The sequence below is a fragment of the Diadema antillarum genome, unplaced genomic scaffold, assembly GCF_040938485.1.
Source record: "Diadema antillarum isolate AM-2024a unplaced genomic scaffold, OU_Dant_1.0 seq00000550_RagTag, whole genome shotgun sequence".
Taxonomy (NCBI): Eukaryota; Metazoa; Echinodermata; class Echinoidea; order Diadematoida; family Diadematidae; genus Diadema; species Diadema antillarum.
The window spans coordinates 2530139-2555419 of record NW_027271495.1 but is presented as its reverse complement, the minus strand read 5'-3'; the positions used below and the strand labels follow the sequence as shown (position 1 = coordinate 2555419).

The window sequence follows — 25281 nt, the reverse complement described above, 5'->3', positions numbered from 1 at the left end:
ATGAATTGACTCTTCTGAGGGTTTGCATTCAACAATGTAACGCTACATGATGAGAGGAAATTATGGTGCCATGTATACCATGTGCTCGATCGTTGCATCCCTCGCTTAATCTGCTGCGATCTGTTCATGGCTAAAGCGCAAAGTGCAGCATGAAGCCAGGATACAATATAAATCCCTCATTATCTTACAGAAGCCTGCGATTCTCAGTGTGGATCAATTTCCTGTTTGTTTTCAATGAAGATAGCAGCTACAGCAGCCACTCTATATTGGTAGGCAATATTCTGCTACCCCAAATAGGGCAATACCTCTAGTGACCACAATCACATAGCATGGCTCGACACTAACTTTTTTGCTTGGTGGCCCGATGGGGCCACCAAAATCCTAAATTTCAAATTTTTGGTGGCCCGAGAGAAAAATTTGGTGTCCCGAAAAACAACAATAAAAAACATTAAAAATGCTTTTTTTTAATGAGTCAAATATTTAAGATTTACGACAGTAAGAATTAGAAGTTGGACATATCTACTCATAAATAAACTTCAACAAACTTGCAACACTCACTCTCAGGCATTCATTCAGTCCTTTTCATCCATCCTTTGAACAAATTTAACTGCTAATTTCCGGCGCAAAAAGTTATGAATTTATTGACATACTTTTCAAAAAATTTTGGTGGCCCGAGGCGGGCCACCAAATTTGCCCTTTTTTGAAGTTTGGTGGCCCGACTTTCATTTTTCGTGGCCCCGGGCCACCGGGCCACCGTTAGTGTCGAGCCCTGCATATAGGTTCTTGTCTGTGGTAAGGCTGTATGTAATTTGCACTTTGTTTAGTTCTCTTCATAATATCATGTAGATTTTTACCTGGAAGACTTAGATGAAAAGGGCACGTTGCATTAAAAGGATCCAACAGGCATACACTGAGTCTATTCAGTTGTAAAGTTCTCACCTTTCCATTTTGTTATGTTGGGGATGGGTTCCTTATTTTATGTCAATGGCAGAGTCAATGGTTGGGCAAGAATTAAAACACAGTCACACCAAGTTCTCCATTTTGCCCAAGATGTACGTATAGGCCTACATGTACTATTGCAATGTGCAGGCACACCTTAACACAGTTGGCGTTATGTGTACTGCGTACACATGTAACATGTACATCACACATAAATTTGTAAAAACTGTAATATCAGGTACAGATCAACTTACGGTGATATTAGTTGTCTTGTATTCCAACACCTGATACCAGTAAAAGACAGTGAGATCCTGTGTCATGTTTTTACAATTTGTATCATGGATGTGTATGATAGGAATGGCAGTATATAGCATTACAAAAATGTATTTATAGTGTGTTATGGTACATAATTATAATGTTAATGTACATGTACGTGATGAAAGTGCATGCATACAGTGATATACGTTTATGCAAGCATACATACATCCAAATAGTATAGGCCTCCAACATCATTAGTGTATTTTCAGAATGAGTGAATACCATTCCATTGGTGTATCAGTGTTACTTTACTCTATAAGCCATTATTTTCCGTGAATTCCGCACATCACAGTTCGATTGTGAATTTAACAACAAGCGAAAATGTGTCCATGCACTAGGGCAATAGCGCACTCATGTTAGTGTCAGCATCAATTCGCAAATGCAACATCTCTTGAAAAATGTCTATAACCTCCTTATATGCGAAAATATCTGTACGTGAATGTAACAGCATAATTATACTGTATCTGATACAGGTGGGATTCATTAACCTGGTATGCTATTAACAAAAAAAAAAAAAACAATGAAAAGAAAAGCAAAAAAGTAGGTGTGGTATAGCAAAGCATGGAGGTTGTACATGTACCATATGAAGAGTTTGACCTCAAAATAAGTTGAGTGCCAATTTCAAACATTTTAAAGCAAGTCCGTCATCAGATAAAGACAAAATGAAACCATTTCAGTGATATCTCTTCTTTTTTTTTACATAACAAGAAATAGGCCTGTATGTTCTTGAAGGTGTGATAAAGATATCGGATAAAGACAAAATGAAATTATTTCAGTGACGTATCTCTTTCTTTTTTTTTACATAACAAGAAATAGGCCTGCATATCCTTAAAGGTGTGATAAAGACTACCAAGGTATCCCATATTATATTTTCTGCCATTTTAGCAGCTGTAGAATCGCAAATTGAATAAACGAAAATAGAGTTAAAGGGACTGTACAGTACTGGTTGAGGTAGGGATTCATGTTTTGAACATTCCTAAGTGAGATAATGAAAAGCCTTTTATGAAATATGAAAGAGCATGTAACTTTAAGAAGGATTCAACGTTTATTTGATGAAAATTGGTTTTCAAATGGCTGAGATATTGTATCCAAAAAAGTGCTAATAATAAAAGGCGACATGCCCCAACTTTATTAGTATCTCTTTGTTTCACCTTGTTTTTGGATATCTCAGCCATTTCAAAACCGATTTTCATCGAATAAACTTTTGATACCCCTTAGAACTGCATTCCCCCCTACATCTCATAGAGTGGTTTCTGAAAATGTTAAAAGCTAAATCTACACCTCGACCAGAACTGTACACACCCTTTATTCAACTTGTTTTGCAATCAAGCTTTTCATGTAATAATAATAATAATGATAATATAATGATAATAATAATAATAATAATAATGATGGTAATAATAATAATAATAATAAAAATTGACAGTGCTTATATAGCACATAACACATATTAATAAACACTGTAATATACACTCCACAACCAATGCTTCATAAAGAACACACACAAGGAAGAAGTGGACTTTGATTCTGACAATGCCATCAGAGGTGCCACAAGTAGGGAAGTACTTTCCCACTAGCTTGCCCTGTCAAGCAGTGAACAAATATTACTAATATCCAAATAAATGATGTAGATTCTGTCAGAATCACACTCAGGTCTGCTCCCTATTAAAATTCAATGGTCACATTGTGTTGGTGATGGAAACAGTGGTGTATAATAAGTTGTTTAAGTTGTTGAAAATACAGTTTGGTCTGTGTGGGGAAAAATACTCCATTGCTACTGGTGTCTGTATTGTGTTCAACTTTGAGTTCAGTGGTAATTTTTGGTGGCCCAAGGACAAGCAGTCCAGTCGTCTAGGTTGGTAGTGTTCTGTATACAACATGATAAAGATGTGCCAGCTTGTGTCTCTTTTAAACAATATAAGGTGGACTTGGTAGAAATGATTTACTATAGGTAATGTTGGAATAGACAGTCGAAAGTAATCAGAAACTTCACTAGGTTGCTGAAGTCAAACTCTTGTAATGTTACCTGAACTGTAGGATCCTGTGAGGAGACTACCAGAGGATATGACGTATGTGTGGAGACCAATATTTATAAAGAAAATATAACTTTCCACAAAAATTCACTTTTGTAGCATAATGACAGAGTACTTGACTAACTGCTTTCAGAAAGCAGGGGGAATAATTGCAACTGGGCAATTCCGCGGTAACGGAATTACAAATCAGAGAATTTTGGCTCATATTCTTTCACCCTGTATACTGGATTGGTTACTTTGCCTTCTCTTGATACATTTAAAAGATGCAGAGGTACTCACACTGTCACCCCAAATACAAATTTGTTAAATGTTCTCACTTGGTTGGTTACAAAGGAGGTCTATGTCCGATGGTAACGGAATTACCAGAGAATTGAGTCACAACTTCAACTTCGACTTTGGGAGTTGTTTCTCTGAAATCTATAACACATATACTATAGGTTGTTGTTTGATGTCATCTTTGATTGTGTCAACTTCAATTTAGTTGTATTGTTTTTTAAATATTTCATCACATTTTCACAGCAGCAGGCTTTTTCCCTGGAAAGTCAGTGGTAACGGAATTACACAAATGGTAACGGAATTACGCCTTCTGAAATACATTGGAAAAAATACACATTCTTGGTACTCATGTATTCTGAAATGTCTTGATAAAGATTGTTTATGCCTTTAGCTATAATATAACCACTAAATAAGTACTCTCTAGCCTTTGACCTTGAACTGCTACAAGTGCATAGGTGACAAATTAGTTTTTGTTTTCAAAAAATATAAAATTTTCATGCTAACAACTGTGATTTGAAGTTGTAACTATGTCAATCAAGATCTCGTAACTTGTAAGGACCACATCCATCAAAATTTGTCTACTTTCAAGTTAAGAATTTCACACTCTGCAGGTAAATGACATCTATGACACATGGTAACGGAATTACGCTAGAATAGCCCTACACAAGTACAATTCTATAAATCCAGTCAACAATACTCAAATTTTCTTGTATTTCTTTTGTTGATATCATGCAAGACAGATTTCTCTGTTTTCTTCTTCCTAAATATGCCAATAATTGATAATATGTGTTAATTTCTTACAAGTATTGACACAAACATTATGTGCACATGCACAAGAAAATAATAAAAAACTGTCCGGATTGACACTGAATTTAAATCTAAATCATAAAGTGCCAATTTACAGTGCAAGATCACAGTGTGCAGCCCCATCATTGAACACAATGTTTAATACAAAGGATGCTTGAAACTTTTAATTTGCTAAGTGAAAAGATGCAATTATGGTTCAATGACAAATATAACAAATTACAATTCAATCATAAATTGAAAAGAAAATTTTCTTATATGATTATGGTACTGCACCAGTGCTCAATCATTATTATTTATATGTTGTGGCTTATATTAATCACTAAAAACTTGTGACATTTTACTAATAGCTGAAGTTGCCCCCTGGTATATAATGTAGTGCATAATTTGATAATTCTTTTACAGTGTAAGTCCTACTTAAAATGAACTAAACTAAAATGAAATAGAATACAGCAAAATAACTTTAACAAACTGCAACTTTTTGAACCATTATAGTGAGTCCACCAAATTCTGTTAATTCATAGAAAGGTAAGAGGGCCTCTTTTATCCATCTGCAGCTCACTGAGTTAGAGTCAGATTAATCAACCCGTGAATAATGTTTCTTCTGACCACACAAAATTTCCAAATGATGTCTTCAGAAACACCACAGTGATTTGATCATCGACTGTAATCATGACTTGGCCTATGAATTTCCTACAAGTTTCCTGTCTCTGTCTTTCTTCTTTGACTTTGTCTATTTTCTCATCCTGAGTGTTGCCATTTAATCACAAGAAGTGTGCATCTTCTCTTTTGCAGTAAGTTGTATTTTGACTGCCTGACAGCAAATGATAAAATACACTGTAATGGCACTTGTATGAAAGGAAAATGGATTGTACAGCAAATGGTAACATGAAGAGTAAAGGTAGAAGCAGAAGCCCATTGACTTTAATATTAAAATCTTCTTAGGATGGGAAAGTATAGGCCTAAATGTTTTATTTTGGAGCTGTATCACAATTACTGACTGGGGAAATGTTCATCATAAATGGTGTTTTTGTCTTTATTCCTTTTAAAAAGAAAGGATTAAAGAACAAATTTCAAAGGGTAGCAGATGCTCTGTATCAAATGGGTATGAAAATAAAAATACATAGTCTCTGTGGAGGAAAGATCTAAGAAACAGATGAAAGAAGGTCATAGTCATACACTTACCATTAAAGATAAAGGACTTGAGGATGAAAACAGGACATGTTCAATAAAAGGTCAGACTATCGACTTGGTGATGATAAAGCCTTTAGCATACAAAAAGATCAAAGGTGTCACATTCGGTGGGCATCCCATGTCAAATACTACACTGTAGTAATGACTTCTTATTGGTTCTATCACAATGTGTATGATCCTTCTCTTAAATTCTTGATCTTTCCTCACAAAATTATCCTGTTCATTTCTCCCTGTCAGTAGCACTAGCAGTGCTCTCTTTTCATTTTAAAGAAATTTTATGTCCTTCCTCTTCTTTCTAACCTTTGTTCAATTTATGCTGCATCACACCCAATCAATAGTCCCTCATCACTATACTTAGATTTTGTATGAAACCATGAGACTTTTTAGCAAGACAATATACATTGATATCTCAGAATTCAGTATGATTTTTAATATTTGAGAATGGGTATCTGTAGCAAACCTTATAAAGTTATCAATTAGCACAGTCTCCATGTAGTTCTTGTACATATGAGAAAAGGTGAAAGAAGGGAGGAGACTTTCAGCACAAGAAGTCTTGTCAAGCGTGTACCCTGATGTCAGGACTCACTGTCAGAGGCATCCAGCTATGCCGAGTCATGTCAGTGTACCATACCATACATATATTTCAACTTTCACTCCTTTACTGCCAATCACTAACACTGTTAAGCTCAATGATAATGCCCTGAAGCTATTTCATGAACAGTTCACGTTGCATATTGGCACGAAAGTAGGTTATGTCATTCTCTTCCATATTAGATGTGCGTGTAATTCCGTTACCATGTAATTCCGTTACCACAATTACAGAAGAACTGAAGGAGATATTTCACAAAATGTTTTGTGAGTTTTCAGGGAGTCACATGTAGAGAAAAAATTTACAAGGGGGGAAAAAATCAGTGATTAGTTTGTTCAGGAGAAAACTTTTTTCATTTTTATGGTAACAGAATTACATTAATTTGTCAGTAGATTTTGAAAGTTTCTCAAAAAAATATCATAATGAGAGCGACTGAATGCTTCATTGAATGTGATTGTTGAAGTATAGGAAGAAAGATGTGGAAGTATGGTTAAAGCAGAGAGATATTTAAGTTGCTTCATTTTGAATTTTCATTTAATATTACAAAATTTTAGATGAATACAATAAATAGTCTCCCAACTTTAAAAGTGTGTACAACAAAAACGAGGAAAGTTATTGGAAAAGGGTTTTTTGTTTCCGTAAATACGACAATCCGTCTGTACGGGAAACTTAAATTTCTGAGCATTTACTTAACTTTGAATTTTGCTGTTTTTGCCCTTCCCATACGGAATTGCCCATCTACCTTTATATGTCAGTATCAAGTTGATGGAGTGTGTAATTTCTATGATTTTTTTGTTTGATTTTCTGTGCATGTATAACATATTTTCTTTATATTGTTGTCCCCACATACGTCATAACCTCTAGTAGTCTCCTCATCCAGCGGTTCCAACACCAAAACTTCAACACAACAAAAATTCAGAATGTTTGCATCGATTGTCCGATTTTCCTCAAACTTTCAGTGATATTTTCTACTAATGTTGCTGCTTTCACTCAATCCTTGTTTTTCTATTGGTTTGGGTTTCCTTTAAAATGTTTAAAATTTTGTATAATGTAAATGGTTTCTGTATTTCATCGTAATATATATCAGTACATCAGAATGCAAATTGTTAAGTGCTGCAAAGAATGGAATAGATACAGCGTTTGTGCATGACAAGACAAGCTGTAACCTTTTTTATATATATTTGCAGTATATACATATAATTTTTAGATATCATAAACTACAGAGAGATATTTATAGAGGGAGAGATCACTGTTCCATGCTTCAAGCTTGTTTGAAGACAACAGTTATGGGAGCTGCCTGTTGTAAGATGTGATACTACCTTTGCATACATGCTTCCAGCTGTGTAGGATGTAATCTCTTGCAAGGAAGCATGTCTGTGACACTGTCATCAGTATGGTACCTGCACATGTTCAAAGTTTTTTTTTTGAATAAACAAAACAAAATAAAATCCAGAGAACAGAAGGCAAACCTTTTAAAACTCAACAAAGAGGAAAATTGCATTTCCTGTGTCCATAATGCACAACAGGGTCTGTTCCAGTGAACGATGAGCATGGTACAGTATGATTTTATTGCCCACATAATTTTAATGCATTCTCCATAACAGGCCAGTGATACAAGGTATGTACAAGTGTAGGTACTGTGTTAAATTTGTATTCTTTCTGGCATACTACATACCAAGATTCACATACATTTTATAATGTACAGTATTAGTCTTATAATAGATGTGCTGTAATCTTGTTTTTAGGCCTCTTTGTGCACCGTGGTATATAAATCAGTACTTGCTGCTATATAATTACAAATAAAAGGTTAACTATAAGACCCAAGGATCAATAATACTGCCCCACATATATATATCACTGTCCAGGCCTTCAACAGTAAGCGCTATATAATATATTACATATTATAATATTGATGTCATAGTTCACTGTTAGAAGCGAAATGACATCCTATCCGTGTTTCAGGATGGATCCCATACATGAATTTGAATAACTGTACTGTTATAACATACATTTTAAGTTCTATGCTACACATCCCACCAATAGCTTGCTTTGAACATGATAGCTACCTGGATGAGAATGCATAAATCCAACCATTTGTTACCTACTTCTCAGACTTTCTTTATATCAGTACAGTGACAGCTCTAGATGTAGCACCCATGTTACCATTGTTCTTTGGTGCATTACTTCCTTGAGAAGTCTGGTATAGATGACCAACAGAGCAGAACAAAGAGTTTTTACACCCTGCAGTTCCTATACCATAATACAGATGCCACCTGTACTCAGTGTATACAACTGCTCAAACTTGCTGCACAATTATGCTTTAAATATTCACACTGTGCAATTAGCTGTGATTTCTCTGTAGAGGCTGGTTTTTTAATGGAAAAATTGGCTTGCATACTATCTAATTACATTCTGTATAGATGCAAAAATGGAGGAGCAGGGGTTGTATTTCAGGTGCAGTTGTGTATTTGCTTCGGCTACAGGTGGGAGTAAATGGCCACAGTGGATATTGTCTCTCATATCTAATGGATCAAGCATTTTGCTCTTATATAGAGCTCTAGATGTTGACCAATGAACTGTTCAGCTATGTCCAGATATGTTTTGAAATATTTTATGTTATTTCAGGTCTCAAAATCCGCATGATTTGTCTCTCAAATTTTTTGGAGAAGGCATCAGGGCCAGTTGGGTGCATCATGCCCAAAATTGATTTACCTGCAAATAATGTTTTCACTTTCACAGATGTTGATTTGGTTGATAATTGCTCTGCCTGGTAGCAAAACATAGGTTAAAAACCACTGTTGTTTTAGGGTTTGATACTATACATATAGCCTAGTAGATATTTGCTCACTGGCAATTGAAATATCATGGGAAATGTGATACTGTAAAACATGATATATTCGCGGCACAAAATTTGCGCGAATTGGAGCCGACGGCCTTTTTCGCGGCAAGAAATTTTCGCGAATTGCCTCTTGCGTTCAATGCATATAATGTAGATAAGAAATTTCGCGTGCATTTTTCGCGGCAAGAAATTTTCGCGAATTGCCTCTTGCGTTCAATGCATATAATGTAGATAAGAAATTTCGCGTGCATTTTAATTTCGCGAATCTTGGCGCTCGCGAAATTCGCGAAATTAAAATGCACGTGAACATTTCTCGTTTTACAGTAATTTAGACCACATTCTGAAAGAAAAATATTTCTGTGCGACAGTGCAGGTCTCTGAAAAAGTTGGGGAAATTTATGTTCTGTTTTCAAACTTTTAGATATGATGACTTATTACTCTTACCAGGAAAGGGTCACAATCAATTGTGGTCTGAAATCTAATTTTGGAGGGGCATCTTGGACAGTTGGTTGGGCACAGTGGCCATTGGGCTCATGGCCTCAGTGTTACCGTATTTGAGCGCTGTTAGTATTTTGTCTTTAAATATATAAAACAGCAGGAGTGTGTCTGAACAGCTGGACTGTATGATGATACTGGAATGTTCATTAGTGTGCATGGCAGGGAATAATTTTCCCACTCAAATCTGAGTAGCAATTTCAGCTGATGAACAATATTTCAAATGGTATCCTGTACACTTCTACAATGTATGGAAGAAAACTACTACACAAAAGTTAGTTTGTGTTTAACAGCACTTGATATAAAATGCATAGCAAATTGCAATGTGATTCCAGAAAAATTATTCCATGCATGGGGAGAATTATCAACACCATGTTGTATGTTGAAAAGGTGATTTTTTTTTTTTTACTGTGAACCCATTCCAATGAAGATTGGCAAGAGAAGGCATACTACATGTACATGACACTAAAGTTGGATTGTTGCTTTCCTAGCCTGGAATTCTGTTGGAAGGCTGATGAAGTGTCCCATTGTCCCATGACCAATTAAGAAAAGATTTGTTTTCATATCCATCCTGACTTTACAATGATTGCATCCCTTGAGGCAGTGGCTATATATTCTCTATGAGCAGTGCTTGTATTGGACATTTAATAGCATTTGAAGTACAATTCCATACCGTTTTAGAGTTGGCTTTAATGAATAGTGGAAAATTAAAGATGAATGGAATGTAATAGGTTTCATTAGAAATAGGATGTTAAAGAAAGAGATGTGTGAAATCTGTAACTGGATGAGAACGGGTCATGAGTATACTCTGGCAAATGCTTTCACTAACCATTATGATAAATATTGCAAGCACATGTAATACTCAGATTGGCAGATCACAAATCTTCAAATGAATTGCATCTGAAATCTTCACTATCCTTGTTTGACATGAACTTGATAAGAATACGATCATTTACCTCTGATAATTGTGGTCACATACTGTACATTGTATAAACACACAGCAATGGTGATTTTTCTTTTTTGAAAGAACAAGTTGCAATTGCTACTACACTGTATTACAATTATCAAACAAACTATGATTTTAGGAATATTTTTGTTTGCAAATCTTTGAAAGAGCTTTTATAAAAGGATTACATCATCACCTCTTATTTATGAGGTTTTTTTTTTGGTCAAACCTTGTGAAACTGTAAAGATTTGTTGAACTTTCTCATGTTATGTGAACTTGAGATGAAACTTAATCAAAATGCTGTTTTTTGTTTAACTTTATTTATCAAAGTCAACTTAATCGTAGTGTGGAATTGTGCTTTAATTCGTAAGACTTTAATGAGCCAGTTCTTGAAGGTGAAGAAGTGAAACAGACACATTTCTCACTGTCTTTCCATGAAGAAAATGTAGGGATTATTTTACATGTCACATGTGACACCTGCCATGTGACACTGTTCTCAGCCTTTTTGTAATCATGCAAATTTTTGCTCTTCATTAATTTTCATAATTTTGTCCTTGATGTCAACCATGCTTAAGTGTTTCATGGCAATGAATTGGATGGACCAAGTAGCTTCTTGACAATTAAATTTTATCTCAAGAGAGAAACTGAATGAAAGTTGTTCTTGAGACTTTGATAACATTGATAAAATGGAAAGTCATTTATATTTATGTATTCAAATGTACTGGTATGGAAACATGAGCGAAAGAAGGAGAGAAAAAAATAGATCATGTACAATGTATATTAGAAAATTGCTACTTCAGGTGTGGCAGTGACAAAATATACTACATACTGTACACTATGTATGATACAATACCCTTTGATGGCTTTAATACAAAGGCTAAAGGTGTACAATTCTGTCATTTGTGTATCGTCTGTAAACCTGTGAATTATGACTGTCAAATTTCAGAGCAAATCGTTGATATTGTTTGCTCTAAAAGAGATAAGAGGCATATCATTATTTGTTTGTTTGTTTGTTTGTTTGTTTGTTTGTTTTGCTTTGTCTGTTTGTGACCCAAACTTACAATGTATACATGTACATGGTTTTGTAATAGTTGATATGAAAATCACTCATAAGTAAATACAGCTTTTATTGCTTCTGTGTCATGGAAGGAAAAATAAACCCCCCAGAAATTAGGTGACTTATATACACCAAGTAAGTTGCTAGACACACAATTTTGCCTGTCTTTTTTCCATAATACCCAGAATACCTAAAGACAGGTTAAAAATATATTCCAAGTCAATTGTATTTGTGTTAGGGAAATTATAGCAGACTTTATTTTGATAAGTCTTCCATTACATGCTGTGGGAACGTGCTTTTTCTTGTCAATGTTGCAAAGTAATGTTCAATAGTCTATCTCTCGAAGCATATTGCTGATCAATAAACTTGTTGTATAAATCTGAACTTTATAAAGGAGAATATATGTGTGTCTGAAAAAAGTATCAAATAAGATACATTTTGTCTGTAAGGGAAATATTTTAGTCTACTTTAAAAGGTTTTGACAGCTTTATATAATGGGTTATTGTCATTCTAATGCTTGGAGACTATTCCAAAGTAGACCTCAAAGGATGTAGTACAACTGAGAACTTGTATACCCTCAGGGCTACCTGGTATATAATTCATCCAATTACTTTTACTAGGGTAGGTGTACTGTGTAAAGCTAGGTGTGCTTGTAAAATGGGACATAGAGGAAATGTGTGGGTTTTTTTTTTTCATACATGTCAAGTATAAAATGTATCATCACAATTTAGAAACTGTTGATAACACCTGCATTTTTGAACAAATTTGCAATTGAAATTAGATGTAATTTTAGTTAAGGAACAAATATATATAGAATAGTATTCCTGTTGAAATTGTCATAGAAAGAGTTGTATTTGGACCATTCAGAAAGAATCATAATTTTTTGTTACAATTTTCCCAAACTACCATTTATTAGGCATTTTTCCCTAAAAAGCATGCCATCACCTTTTGCTTTGCTCTTTATATTGCTTTGATATATCAGGTCAAGATTATATATGGGGCTGTGGAACGATAGCGGTGAGGTACCCTGGCTGCAGGAACCTCTTCCACAAGATGTGTGCTCCGTTTGCTGACCGGTATGAGAAGCAGCTTCTCCCACCAGGAGTGAATCCTTTCAGAGAAGAGGTAAGCCATGACAGAGTCACATTTTATGTATGAACTACTGTAAAAGTGGATACTTTCGCCTGACTAAGTTTTTCGCTCTTGGCTTGCTGAGATGAATTTGGCGTGTTTTTGATATCGCAGAATCAGGACATTAATTACTGGAACATATGGCATGCAAAGAACGTTCATGTGCTTTTATTTTTGCACTAGCTTCTTGTTGCGCAAAACGAAAAAAAATTTCAACACCGCAAAAAATTCCACTTTTACAGTATAGTGAAGGGAGTACACTGTAATCAGTGGTTAAAGCAAGTGAATGAATGAATGATTGGAGAAGTAAATGAAGGGCGGTATCCCAAACTCATGATGTCCCTGCAATCTAAATGTGTGTTGACCTCCACTGATGCCTTTTGGTCTGTACATAACCAAATCACTAAACACTTTATGAAAATATGTATCAGATTTTACCATTTTACCATACTTTACCATTTATTGCTATTCCTAGTCAACAACTGTACCTGTTCTGTAATACACACAACAGCATCACATGCTCCCTTTTATCTTTTTTGGACGTAGCAATCGATGATAAGTTGATAACTGTATCTTTTGTTCATCTCAAGTGTTACAGGAAAATGATGTCACAGCTGGAATATGAATAAAGATGATCCAGAGGACTTTTTTTGAGGCTTAACAGGGTGAAAAAAAAAACATTAAGAAAAAATGTTTAAAAAATATATATGATGCACATTTTCATGAAGTATTTAGTGATTTTGTAGATGTACAGATGTAGACCAAAACGCATCCATAGAGGTCAACATACTATGTACATTTGGATTGCAGGGACCTTTTAATGCTTGTGATGAGAATGTGTTTAGAAGTTTGATGTCTGACATCATGCACATTGCCATCAAATCATGGTGCCTTTGTGTCTTCTGAAGTTTGAAATGTGAGAGGATGCCACAATGTTATTGTTTTTGTAATGCTCCTTCACATGCTTTTAATACAGAATGAATGTGATCCTAGTCTGTGTGTGCTTCACTCCAGGAAGTCATACTCAAAGAGTGCTGTGAGACATGAAAACACTGTCGGTGAAAGCTTTGGAAGAAAGCCAAGATAACTTAGGTCCTTCAAATAGAATTTTTAAGATAAAAAGTCTGATTTGACAGGAACTTTTTTGAAGATGGGGCCCAAATTTCAAATCTTGCAAACTTTCTCTTTATTCTTAGCTTTATAAATACTGAAAGCTGTTCATTACTGTAACAAAGACTAATATCAAATGCTCATAATACAACCAAAACATTACATTATTGTAACAAAGTAAATATTAAATGCTCATTTAAATACAACCAAAACATTGGTACATGTAACTGAAAATTTGGTTTGTTTTGCCATAGTTTGGTATCCTGCTAATGCTACTTATTTTAGTGGTCAGAAGAACTTTTATATATTTCCATTCTAAAATTTCGTAGACCTAGTAGTCATATTGTACACTTTGGTATGTTGATTTATATATATATTTTTTATTTCTTATTTTCACAATTTTTTTTTACAAGTAAAGTGCAATTCGCAAATTTAAGAACAATTAAAATATCAGCTCTGATGAATGCGACACACATTTGTACAGTGTACATGTACTGGGTGCATGTACTGCGTACATGAACAAGGTACATGATAATACTGCATTCCACGATCGCAAATTAACCACGCTTCATGAAATTGTCCCAAAGTCCCGATCCACCAAAAAATTTGACTCACTACGTAGCATACAGGACATTCAGCTTGACGCGGCTCAAGAGATACAGTGTGGGTAGCAAGCAGTACGCACAAGCACTGGAAGATGGCTGTTGGTTTGCTGGTCACAGATCGTCAGTTACAGCCATCCATCGATTCCCTGTGTGTTGCCTCTGATGCTGTTACAATCAGTGGCCCTTTGAATTTTAATCATTAAGAGATTAGATGTCCAGCGACATAGCCATGTCATAATTTTGCTCAATGTCTTCTTCCACTTCTACCTACCTTTTTTCAAATGCTATCATGTTTACAATAAGGATTTTGAGCATGTTACATACACTGTACTTGATTCATACTGATTACAAGTAGTGATTATACTGGATGCGTGCTTGGCAAGTTAACTGTTTCCTTTGCATTACCGTACAAAGGCTTAAGAGACTATTTGCAAGATGCTTTAACCTGTAATATGACACCTTGGCACTGTCTTGTAGCATACTATCTTGTCTATGCTTGGTAAGGTACCACTATAAATCATTAGGAGTGTCAATTGAGCCAAGTTCACTTTCAGCATGCACTACGTGCCTATTTTAAGGGGATGACATAAAACAATAACGCCTTGTGAAGAGTTTCGTCGAGTGGTTTGTTTTTAAGGTACTCATTTCTTAAGAGTTCTGTGCAGTGACTGTCAAGGAATTTACACACTCAGACAGCAAGCCTTTAGTCATAAGAAAGGAGAACATTGTATTTTAATAATACACATGCTAAGAATTACAGTGTGGGTAATTGAGAATCTCATGTCATTTGATTTATGGGTTAATTTTAATTGCTAGATCATGCAAGAGCCAGTAATTGGTAGGCATGCATACCTGTCGTATAATGGAAGCACAAATTGCTCTCCATGCACCTGTAATTTGTTGTATACCGGTATGGAATTGTACTCTGTATGATTACCATGGTATGCTACAGGCTTGAGGAATCTCAGTTTTTGAAACCTTGGGATGAAGCAACACAAACCAAAGGGAAAGATTTTGCCTAGTACTCAGTATTAACCGTGTATTTAGAGTTCCATAGGATTTTGCTGAAAACTCGAAGTAGGCAAGCTGATACTGGATAATATAGATGCAAATTGGGTTGCTGTTCTGAGCCTGAGGCATTTGAGGTAGATGCATCTTTCCATTGAGATCATTTGAAGGTAGGATGCTGCAAAATATCTAATCAGTACCCTGAAATTCAAATTTTGACCTAAAAGAGCACATAAGAGGTACTGGTATCCCAAATGTGTCCCTCATTGTCGGTATCCTCCGTGATTTACAGTCTGTGATTTTTATACCTGACCCCTGAGGAGTTCAATGCCAAGTGAACTCCGTAAATTATGCCTTTTTTCGTGCGTTCACCCGTTTATCGCAGCTGTTGCAATGAAATTAATGAAGCCTTGCAATCGTGAACGTGAATGCTGTGTGCATGTTACGTACCATGAGCCTCGCATCATATCGCATCTTGTCTTAGTACAAGGACTGCATGGTGCACCTAAACCTGCGCTTGGCTAATTGGGAAAGGGTAGGGTACATACAGCTCGCCAAGCCATGACGCAGTACTACACACAAATACGCACACGATGGATTGTGTAGAGAGTTTAAGCGACCAGAAAAAGAACGATTGGCCAAAAAATATCAAATCTTTGCAGTCGATGCCTGTTCATGGTGCCCATTTACTAGTCTAATTTCAAAATGCATATATCACATGTACAATTTCTAAGATGGTACAGTTAGGAATATTCTTCTACTCATTATTTGTACTTGTAAAGAGCTTCACAGTATCACATTTTCAGGAAACATGTAGAACAATGTTCTCCCATGTCACAAAGATAATTATCAGGGTCTTGATCCACTTCAAGAGCTTGATACGGCAGCAAGCCTTTTTTGGAGGTACATTTTTTTTTTTAAGTCAGTAAATAAGGGAGAGGAGAGGGATTATGCAGGGATGCACCTGCAGGCTTTATGTGTTGGTTTTCTGTGGCCTGATGAGCAAGAACAGAACACGGAGGAAAACTCTCCAAACTTGTGTTCTGACTGGATTGCAAATGCCTGCACAGGTTCACTCTACCAACTACTGTATAAGCTGTTATTTTCACGAGGGTTTAAATTTTGTGAATTTAGCAAATCACTGTTGGACTGGGAATTGAACAACACGTAAAAATGTCATCAGGCATTGGAGTAATAGTGCGCTTATGATGGCCTCGGTGTCATTTCGCGATAACAACATCTTGGGAAAATGTCTGTGACCTGCTCATTTGCTAAACTATATGTACACGAAAATAACAGCATATTATACATTATATGTGAGTGTGTGTGTGTGGGGGGGGGGGGGGGGTGCACAGTTATGAATTACATGTAAATATATTGACATTCACTTGTCCAGTTTATCTCATTTCTTGTACCAAGGTAGTCCTCTCACTAAATATTTGTTGATGTCTTCACTTGTGGATGAATGCTCTATGATAACTTTTGCTCCATCTTTTACAGTTTGTAGACTACTGGAGTGTAGAGGACGTACTGAACTGGATGGCGGTGACCAACATGTATCGCTACGGGGAGCTCTTTCGGGCCAAGAACATTGAGGGCTCCAAGCTTGTGTCACTGAGTGAAGATTTCCTACAGGTAATGTCCTTGAAAAACAATCTAAATTTCTCCTCTTGCCAAGCTCTAAAGTCTAAGTAGATGTTGTTATGAAGGTGTTATATAGCTTTTTAATCCATTATTTTCCTGAAGCCTACAAGATGTGTTGAAGATGAAATTGGTATTGAATATTCTGATACTGAACCTGGGGAAAGCCTCCTGGTCATGTTCAGCGGACTCATCAAGCTACAGATTATCGAGTTTTTCTGTTCTTATCTCGAGTCCTCTTCCAGCCAAAGGCTTTTTTATTAGGAAACTAAATATCTCTTGTTAGACACGTCAAGGAAACAGAGAGCTCTACATACACACTATGTAGCAATATCTAGACAAAGTGATAATCCAGTTATATGTAGTTTTGTGTACCCAACAAGATTTAAAAAAAACTGCTTCATCTCATTCAAAAAGAAGATGTCTGTTTGCCATTCAGTGAGTTCAATTCCACTTTCATGCTTTCTGTAGAGTGGGAAATGGAGAAAGGTTGAATGATAACCAAATTATGGTAGTTTGGAAACCAAGACCTGCTGCTCTTTATCATTTTCTAAATCATCTTCTCTTGGTCCCTTCTCGTGCCATCATCCATCATCTTCAGTATCACATGATAGTGTATTTCACATGTGTGTTTAGAGTATGGATGATTATGATGAATTCTGTGAAGATCATTGCATGCTGGTATACAAGCAAGCTTCATTGTGTTTGGACATCTACCATAAATTACAATACCGATATCTGTAATGAATGTGTTCATCTCTTATTTCTCTTAAAGCTATTGTAGGTACTGTACATGTAGTAGGAGGCGTGGCATAATTTTGTCAAAGATGTAGTAGAGTAAGGAAGTAGTGGCTCCTGCACCCCTCCAATGCCATAAAATATTCTGGGCACCAGGGTGTTAGTGTTGTGAAACCTGCACTATGTAGGAAAAGAGATTGAGCCTCATTTATCACGGTACAATGACTTGCTATTGCTCATTTCCAAGGACTGTTAAGCTCTACAGTGTCAGCCGTCAGCATGTGCACACGCACGCACACCCATGTACTAGTATACAAACACTTGCGAGTGCGTAAATTTCATCAAAACCGATTACTCTTGGTCTTAGGAAAACATCTGCTTGGTACGTCACATTGTTAGATATTAATGGGACTGAGAGAAGTTAAGAGATCAATTCCCCCTCACAATTGGTGCAGAGGAAACAATTTACACTGCCTGAAACTGACTGAGAAATGCTATTTAGCGGTATCACTGGGGTGGGGTACAAGTCTCAGGATAAGTATTCTTCATTTACATAGTTAGACTTCACTAACTGCATATGCCATGATATTCATCGAGTCTTATTTCATTTTTATTTTTTGCAATTTGGGACTTCTTAACAGTTTTGTTGGTGGTTAAATTCATGCTCTACTTTGCGCAAAAATAAATATTTATACAACTGTATGTGTGCACTTCACATTCATGCTGGGATCATAGTATACATGTATTTTTCATGTGTTTGACATTATTTATTTTTGTATTTAAAATGCATGTGTTTTAAAATTTATGAATGGCGCCCAATGAATTTGTAAAATTCATGAAAAATGAAATCCCCATGAAATATATGGCATACAGTATATGGTTACTATGCAGTATTACTCACGAAAAGTCCCAGTCCATGTCATATTTGCCTCAGAGTGATAATCATTATATCTACAAACTAGAGAAGCACTCTGAGAGCGCAGACCTCCACCAAGCATGCAGCTCATTTCCACTACTAATCTTAATTGTTCTTCCATAGAGATATCAGTGATTTCCACCCATATACGTACTTATAGCATTGTGTGCTGAAAGTCGCCCGATTTCCCAATATAGAAGCCTTTGTTACGTCATAAACCCTCAGCTGCACGGCGCGCCTTGCCCTAGCAGAAACTAGAACACGCACTTTAGTGGGCGCATGCAAACCTCAAATACGCGCAGCTTAAACTCCCAAGTTCATTGACCCTACCTGCCAAAATATCAAAAATCCTTCATAAATTCCCAAAGAATTCTCAGATCACTACCAAAATTTAATGTGACCGTGCACCTCAAAACGAACATAAAGTCGCACACACTGATTTTGCGTGCGGACTGAAAATAAGTGAAATGGGTCAACCTAGCCGAACTTGACTTTTTCATATTTTCTGAAAGAGCGGGTCTTCTTTTACATTATGCTTAAATTTGGTATCATAAAACGGGCAGGAATGTGTGTTTTTTTAGCAGTTTATCTTGAACATTTTTGGTAGAATATTGTGATTAGGTGTGTCTTTAGAATCCCTTTTTCATTTCTGAAAAACCTTGTCCACACTCTTCACTTTCAACTCTAATAACTTTTGAAAGGATAGGGCTACTGATTTGAAAGTTGGCATTAATTATGGACAGAATGTGTTAATGAGGCATGCTTAATTTCAGTTTAATCTGATAATCCCTTCATTGTTGTTACTCTGGTGGTTTACTTCCTGTTTTTTGTCCCATTCATAGCACAGCCAGCACGGTTTGGTAAAGATTAAGCGCTTGAATAGACACTGTACTTCAGAGCCTCTTTTCTCAGTTCACACTTTTCCTGAGTTTGTGCTTTCTTTCCAATATTTAGATAGGTTAGGAGAGTCCATTTGATTTGAATTATACATCATTTTAAAGCTGAAAGTCTGCTCTTTCAGCATATGGTCTGAACTAAATATTCATGTCTGGCGACTTTTTGTTTGTTTTGAGGTGCAGGGTCACTAATCATCTGTTACTTGTATCATTCTAAACCTTTCCTGCAAGTTTCAACCAAATCCATTGACTACTTTTTGAGTTATTTTGCACACGGACAAACTAACAAACAAACCAATGGTAACGAAAATATAACCTCTTCCCTTGGCGGAGGTAGTAATGCACTAAAGTGAGAACGTACATTTACGTGTAATAGTGGAGATGCATTGCACTCAGAGGTACATTTTGTATTTACAACATTTGGTGTAACATGCACAACCTGCAGCTGAGTGCGTGTTGCATGATATTATGAATGCTCGAGAGTGAGCTGCATCTCCACTATTAATGTCATGAACTTTAATAAACCAGTGCATTTTACCTCCGCCAAGGGAGGAGGTTACGTTTTCGTTACCGTTGGTTTGTTTGTTAGTTACCGGTAGTTTAGTTTGTTAGTTTGTTTGTTAGTTTGTTAGTTTGTTAGTTTGTTTGTTTGTCCGTGTGCAAAATAACTTAAAAAGTTGTGCACGGATTTGGATGAAACTTGCAGGAAAGCTTGAGAATGACACAAGGAACAGATAATTAAATTTTGGTAGTGATCCGGAAATTTTTATGGGTTTTATGAAGGATTTTCGATATTTTGCCGTGTATGGGTCAATGAACTTAAGAGTTCAAGCTGCACATTTTTGAAGTTTTCATGCACGCACTAAAGTGCGTGCTCTACTTTCTGCTGGGGTGAGGTGCGCCGTGCATCTGAGGGTTTATGACATAACAAAGGCTTCTATCTGATATTGGGAAATCGGGCGATTTTTCAGTGGGTTGAAATCACAGATCTCTATGGAAGAGGAAGATCATTGGTGGAAAGTACAATGTAACTGCTTGGCGGAGGTCTGCGCTCTCGGAGTGCTTTTCTACTTTGTTTAAATGCAATGGGTCGATGGAACTTATTTTTCTTCACCGTTATGGGTAAATACCAGTCAGCTACATGAAGAACTTGCTCAAAAGCAAGATGTTCGAAGAAATGTTCCAAACACACTTAACATAAACTTAAAAATTGTTTATGTACAGTAAATAAATGATTGAGTGTGCGCTTATAACTGATTGAGTGCATGCTGCTACTAAAAGTATACATGTACAACTTGTAAATTGTGACGTCAGTCAACGTGATTTAATATAGTAAGCCAAGTGAATGAACAAAGTCACGTTTGAGCAATGATATCTCTGAGCAGTCATTAGTACACATCATTAGTACAGGTCATTATTTGCTTGATTGAAATGGTGGTTTTTTAGAATAAGGAGCATGAGAAGAATGGTGAGAGCAATGTGTGGTGTGAAACTAATTTTGATAAAATGAAGACTGAGGATATGATGGAGATGCTAGGGTTGAAAGAATCAGTGGAACTGCTGGCAAGGGCAGTTTGACTTACTTAAGTGTGGTACTGACATGTGTTGGGAAAGGGATGTTCTGAGGAAGATGCTGGAGTTTATAGTGAATGAGCCATGAAAGCAAGGGCCACTGAAGGATACTGTGAAACATATTTTTGCGGCATGAAATTTGCGCGAATGAGAGCTGACGGCCTTATTCGCAGCATGAAATTTTCGTGAGTTGCCTCTAACTTTCAATGCATATAGTGTAGACAAGATCTTTAGCGTGCATATTTATTTCGCGAAACTCGGCTCTCGCAAAATTTGCAAAATTGAAATGCATGCGAACATTCTTCGTTTTACAGTACGTGGAAGAGACAGGTGCAAGAGGAGCTTTAGGAAGGTGTGCTTGGGGGAGGAAGAATGAATGTCCCCCCACTCAGCTAGCTGCTCAAGTTCTTATACACACACCAGTCTCTTCTGAAAATATGTTATCCCGCATGAGTTTGTCATCTGTGGGGCCTTCAAAGAGTAATTCTTATCACGTCCTCAGAATAACTGTCAGTTTCCATGGCAACCATACAAGAAAATATGGGGCCATCTGTAAAGGTTGCTGCGGAACTTTGCTTTATGTGCTTTGTATGCAAGTGTACTGCATGTACGTGTACATGTACATGTACAACCGTATGTACCCTAGGTATGATAGCAGCTCATTCCTGCATGTCTGTGGTTTATGCTTGTGAATTAGCCATGCCATTCAGTATTAACTGTCACTTCCAAAAGACAAGGTAGCTGACCTTATCAAATTTTATGCATAAAATGATAATAATAATAGTGAGACTCTTATAAAGCGCTCATTTCTACCTAAAAAAAATACTTAAGGCGCTCTTATAAAGCGCTCATTTCTACCTAAAAAAAATACTCAAGGCGCTATAGAACAGAGTACATATTGTGTCATGTTACAACAGTATCACAGAAAATAATAAGACAATAAACCAACAAACAATAGGCCTATATACATACCACATGTACTATACATACAGGTATACAATATTGTCAATTTAAATTGAAAATATAGGTCTTGAGATTCTCTTTGAAACCATCAATGGAAGATTCTTCTCTGAGAGATTTTGGTAGGCCATTCCATAGTTTTGGGCCCATGTATGAAAAAGCCCGATCCCCCCAATTATGCTTGATTTGAGGTACGGTACCTGTAATTTTAGCGAGTTTGATGAACGGAGATTACGTGGTGGTTGGTGAAGATGAAGAGTATTTTGAAAGTAGACAGGGGCAAATTTGTGCAATGTGCGGTAAACAAGAAGAAGAATCTTGAAGTTAATATGTTTTAAAAGGTTGCTTTGGATGACCAGGACATACATACTGAATTATAAGTAGTATTGGAGTATCATTCTATAGCAACAAATCAAGTGAGCTAGTTATCACTGGCTCCTCGGCAGAAAATCTGTAATGAATTTGAACAGGCTTTGGTAGGTAATGCACAGAATATTGTGTGTTTCAGTGCACTCAACACATTAAGCACACTGATTGGTTGATAGTGTCTCCGTTTGAGACATTGAGAGCTATCTGGGTAGTCTGAAATCTATGCAGATATGAGTGTAATCAGAAACTGTGTTTGCTGTATAGTGTACAGTAGAATGCACTCCCATTATAATGAACACGGTTTTAACGAAATTCCGGTTACAACAAAATAAAAATCCAGGCCACAACATCTTTGGCTCTATGTATTTTCATTGTTTATTTGTTCGGCTATAACGAAATTTCAATATAGCGAAAGAAAACTGCCGGTCCTAAGGACTTCGTTAAACGGAAGTCCACTGCATTTGCTTTGTATGGAAACAGAACAAAAGCAAGAGGAAAAAAAAATCCTGTGCTCAGCATGATGTCAAGCATGACATCACCAAAAACCTGGTCAGAACCCAAATATCTAAAGCTCACGTCTTTGCATTTACTGAATTTTGCTGCCAGCATATGGTTAGCAGAATTTTCAATCAATCAGTACAGCTGTGTTCTCCAAGAAACTTGTGCATCATGTACATTTGGTGTACATTTCACACTGCCAGCCTTTGGAAGAATCCAGTAATCACATTAGTCGAAGCGACTAACTAAATTACACGTGTTCGGTAACTGAATATTTTGGTGGGAATGATGAGCTGGTTAATCGCACTCCCAGCTCATGAATAATAATTACAGTGACAAGTCTCAGAAGACTCTCCCTGCTGATGCCTGAGACTTTGGCTTGCTCGGCTTTGGCTTTACTGAATGCCCTTTTAATGCCATGAGGACCTTTGAATAAGGCAATATTGTGTATACTATACAAGTTGCTACTAATACTAGGAAGGAAAGGGAAAGAGGAACTGTACTGAAAGTAAATGTAAGAAATTGGATGTCATTTATAGATGTCCTGCTGTTTTGTGATTTTTCTATCCTAATACAAGCCTTGTTTTTTGTTTTGTTTTGTTTTGTTTCAAACTCTGCCTTCATACAGTCAATCAGCGTCCTCGACAAATTCCACCAGCAGTGTATCCTGATTGCCAGGGATGAACTGTGCTACGGCAAGTCTAGGACGAGGAGTGGTAGCATGTCCCAGTCCAGGACCCATGGGGAGTCCCTGGCACTAGCAGCTGACTGTGAGTACAGTCACCTCTGCTTAATCGAGGCGACTCAAATGACTTTAGAAGATTGGGCAGTTGCACCTTTGTCATGTTTTAGTGACTGTGTTGATTAAAAAAAACAGAAAGGTCCAAAATTGAGTTATTCATTCACTATATTAATGCCCGTACATGGAACATGACTACTTTTATGACTACTAGTACATTTCGACCCTGGGAAAAAAAAAAAATAAATGCTAGACATTATTAACCACTCTGCTAACAAAACAGAACAAACATACCAACAAACAACAACAATACCAGAACAAAAGTGCTATACTGCCATTACTTCCTAGTTCAGATGCACATACATTTGGTATGTCTGGGCAATTATGTGTTTAAGGAAGCACTTGTCCTTTAATAATGTGCTGAAGGAGTCCTTGTCAATGTATTTACCCTGTCTGGAATGGACAGAACAGTGGAATTCAGTTTATCAGATGCTATGTCTGCCTCTTTGAGGTGCAGTCATCAACTTGCCTAATTATAGTGCAGAACCCTGCAAAGAGTATAACAAAACAAACAAGCAATCACTACAATGCCACACAATGTTCAAATTGATTTTGATATAGAGTAGAATTAGACAAAGATTATAGTTAGAAGCTTCATCAGACTTACATTTTGTATGTGAAATATATGAAAACGAACCTTCGGTTTCGTATGTTCTTGTATCTATAGACGTAATATTGGCCAGTACCACATTTGCAAGCTAGTTGGGTTTTTGGCATCCTTGATTCACATCTCTCCTGTCGGTTTGTGCACAAAGATATGAAAGCGAAAAGTTTTTTGATTGATAGATAAACAATAGAGCCCTATTGCAAGGTTATGACAACACAGGATACATTAATTACTGTTATCATTATTATTACAAATTAAAAAGGAAATTTATCAAAGGTTTGTATACATTTAAGGAAACCTGTGAGGCCTTGGCATCATATGTGGTTTTCATTTGACCAGTGTGGTTGCTGTATTTGCTTCATTTTCTGTACGAAAAATTGTGAGATGTTAATACATTCTGCCTTTTTTTTTTTAAATTGTGAATTTATATAAACATGAAATTGACAACTTTTTGTTTTCTTAAAAAGTGACTGTAATCTTTAATGCAGGTGTTCTAATGTCAATTACTAAATAATGATGATTTCAACCATACCATGTTCATGGACACCTGAGTGAAATGTGTCAAGTATTGGAAGAAACAATTTTTTCTGGCCTTGTTACAATGAATGCATGACACATGTCATAATTTCTAGTAACAGTGATTGCCGATGCCATGGAAACAGATTGGCACACAGCCAGTGAGCTGTTCACATGGCCATCGTAGTTGCATTCATTGTGCTTGCTCATCGCTTAGTACTGGTAGTAGCATGAGTCTCTAAAACTACATTGAGTCCCTGGTTTAGCCATGCATAGAAATGGAAATGATCCCCATTTTCTTTTCCTTTTTTTTCCCTTTTTTTTTGGTTTATTGGTTTTTATGATCAAATATGTCTTTATATTGGTTTCAAATGCAATTTTCCATGTATTCTTCAATTTTTATGTCTCAACTATGAATTGAAAAT

General features: G+C 36.4%; 1 protein-coding gene across 1 annotated transcript in view; it reads left to right on the top strand.

The window, feature by feature from the left end:
- LOC139734895 (uncharacterized) overlaps window positions 1-25281 on the top strand; it is a 59756-nt gene that overhangs the window by 11525 nt on the left and 22950 nt on the right. Inside the window, exons 4-6 of the mRNA XM_071645675.1 lie at window positions 12473-12615; window positions 16845-16979; window positions 23563-23704. Coding sequence (XP_071501776.1) covers window positions 12473-12615; window positions 16845-16979; window positions 23563-23704 — 420 coding nt within the window. The remainder of the gene's footprint in view (window positions 1-12472; window positions 12616-16844; window positions 16980-23562; window positions 23705-25281) is intronic.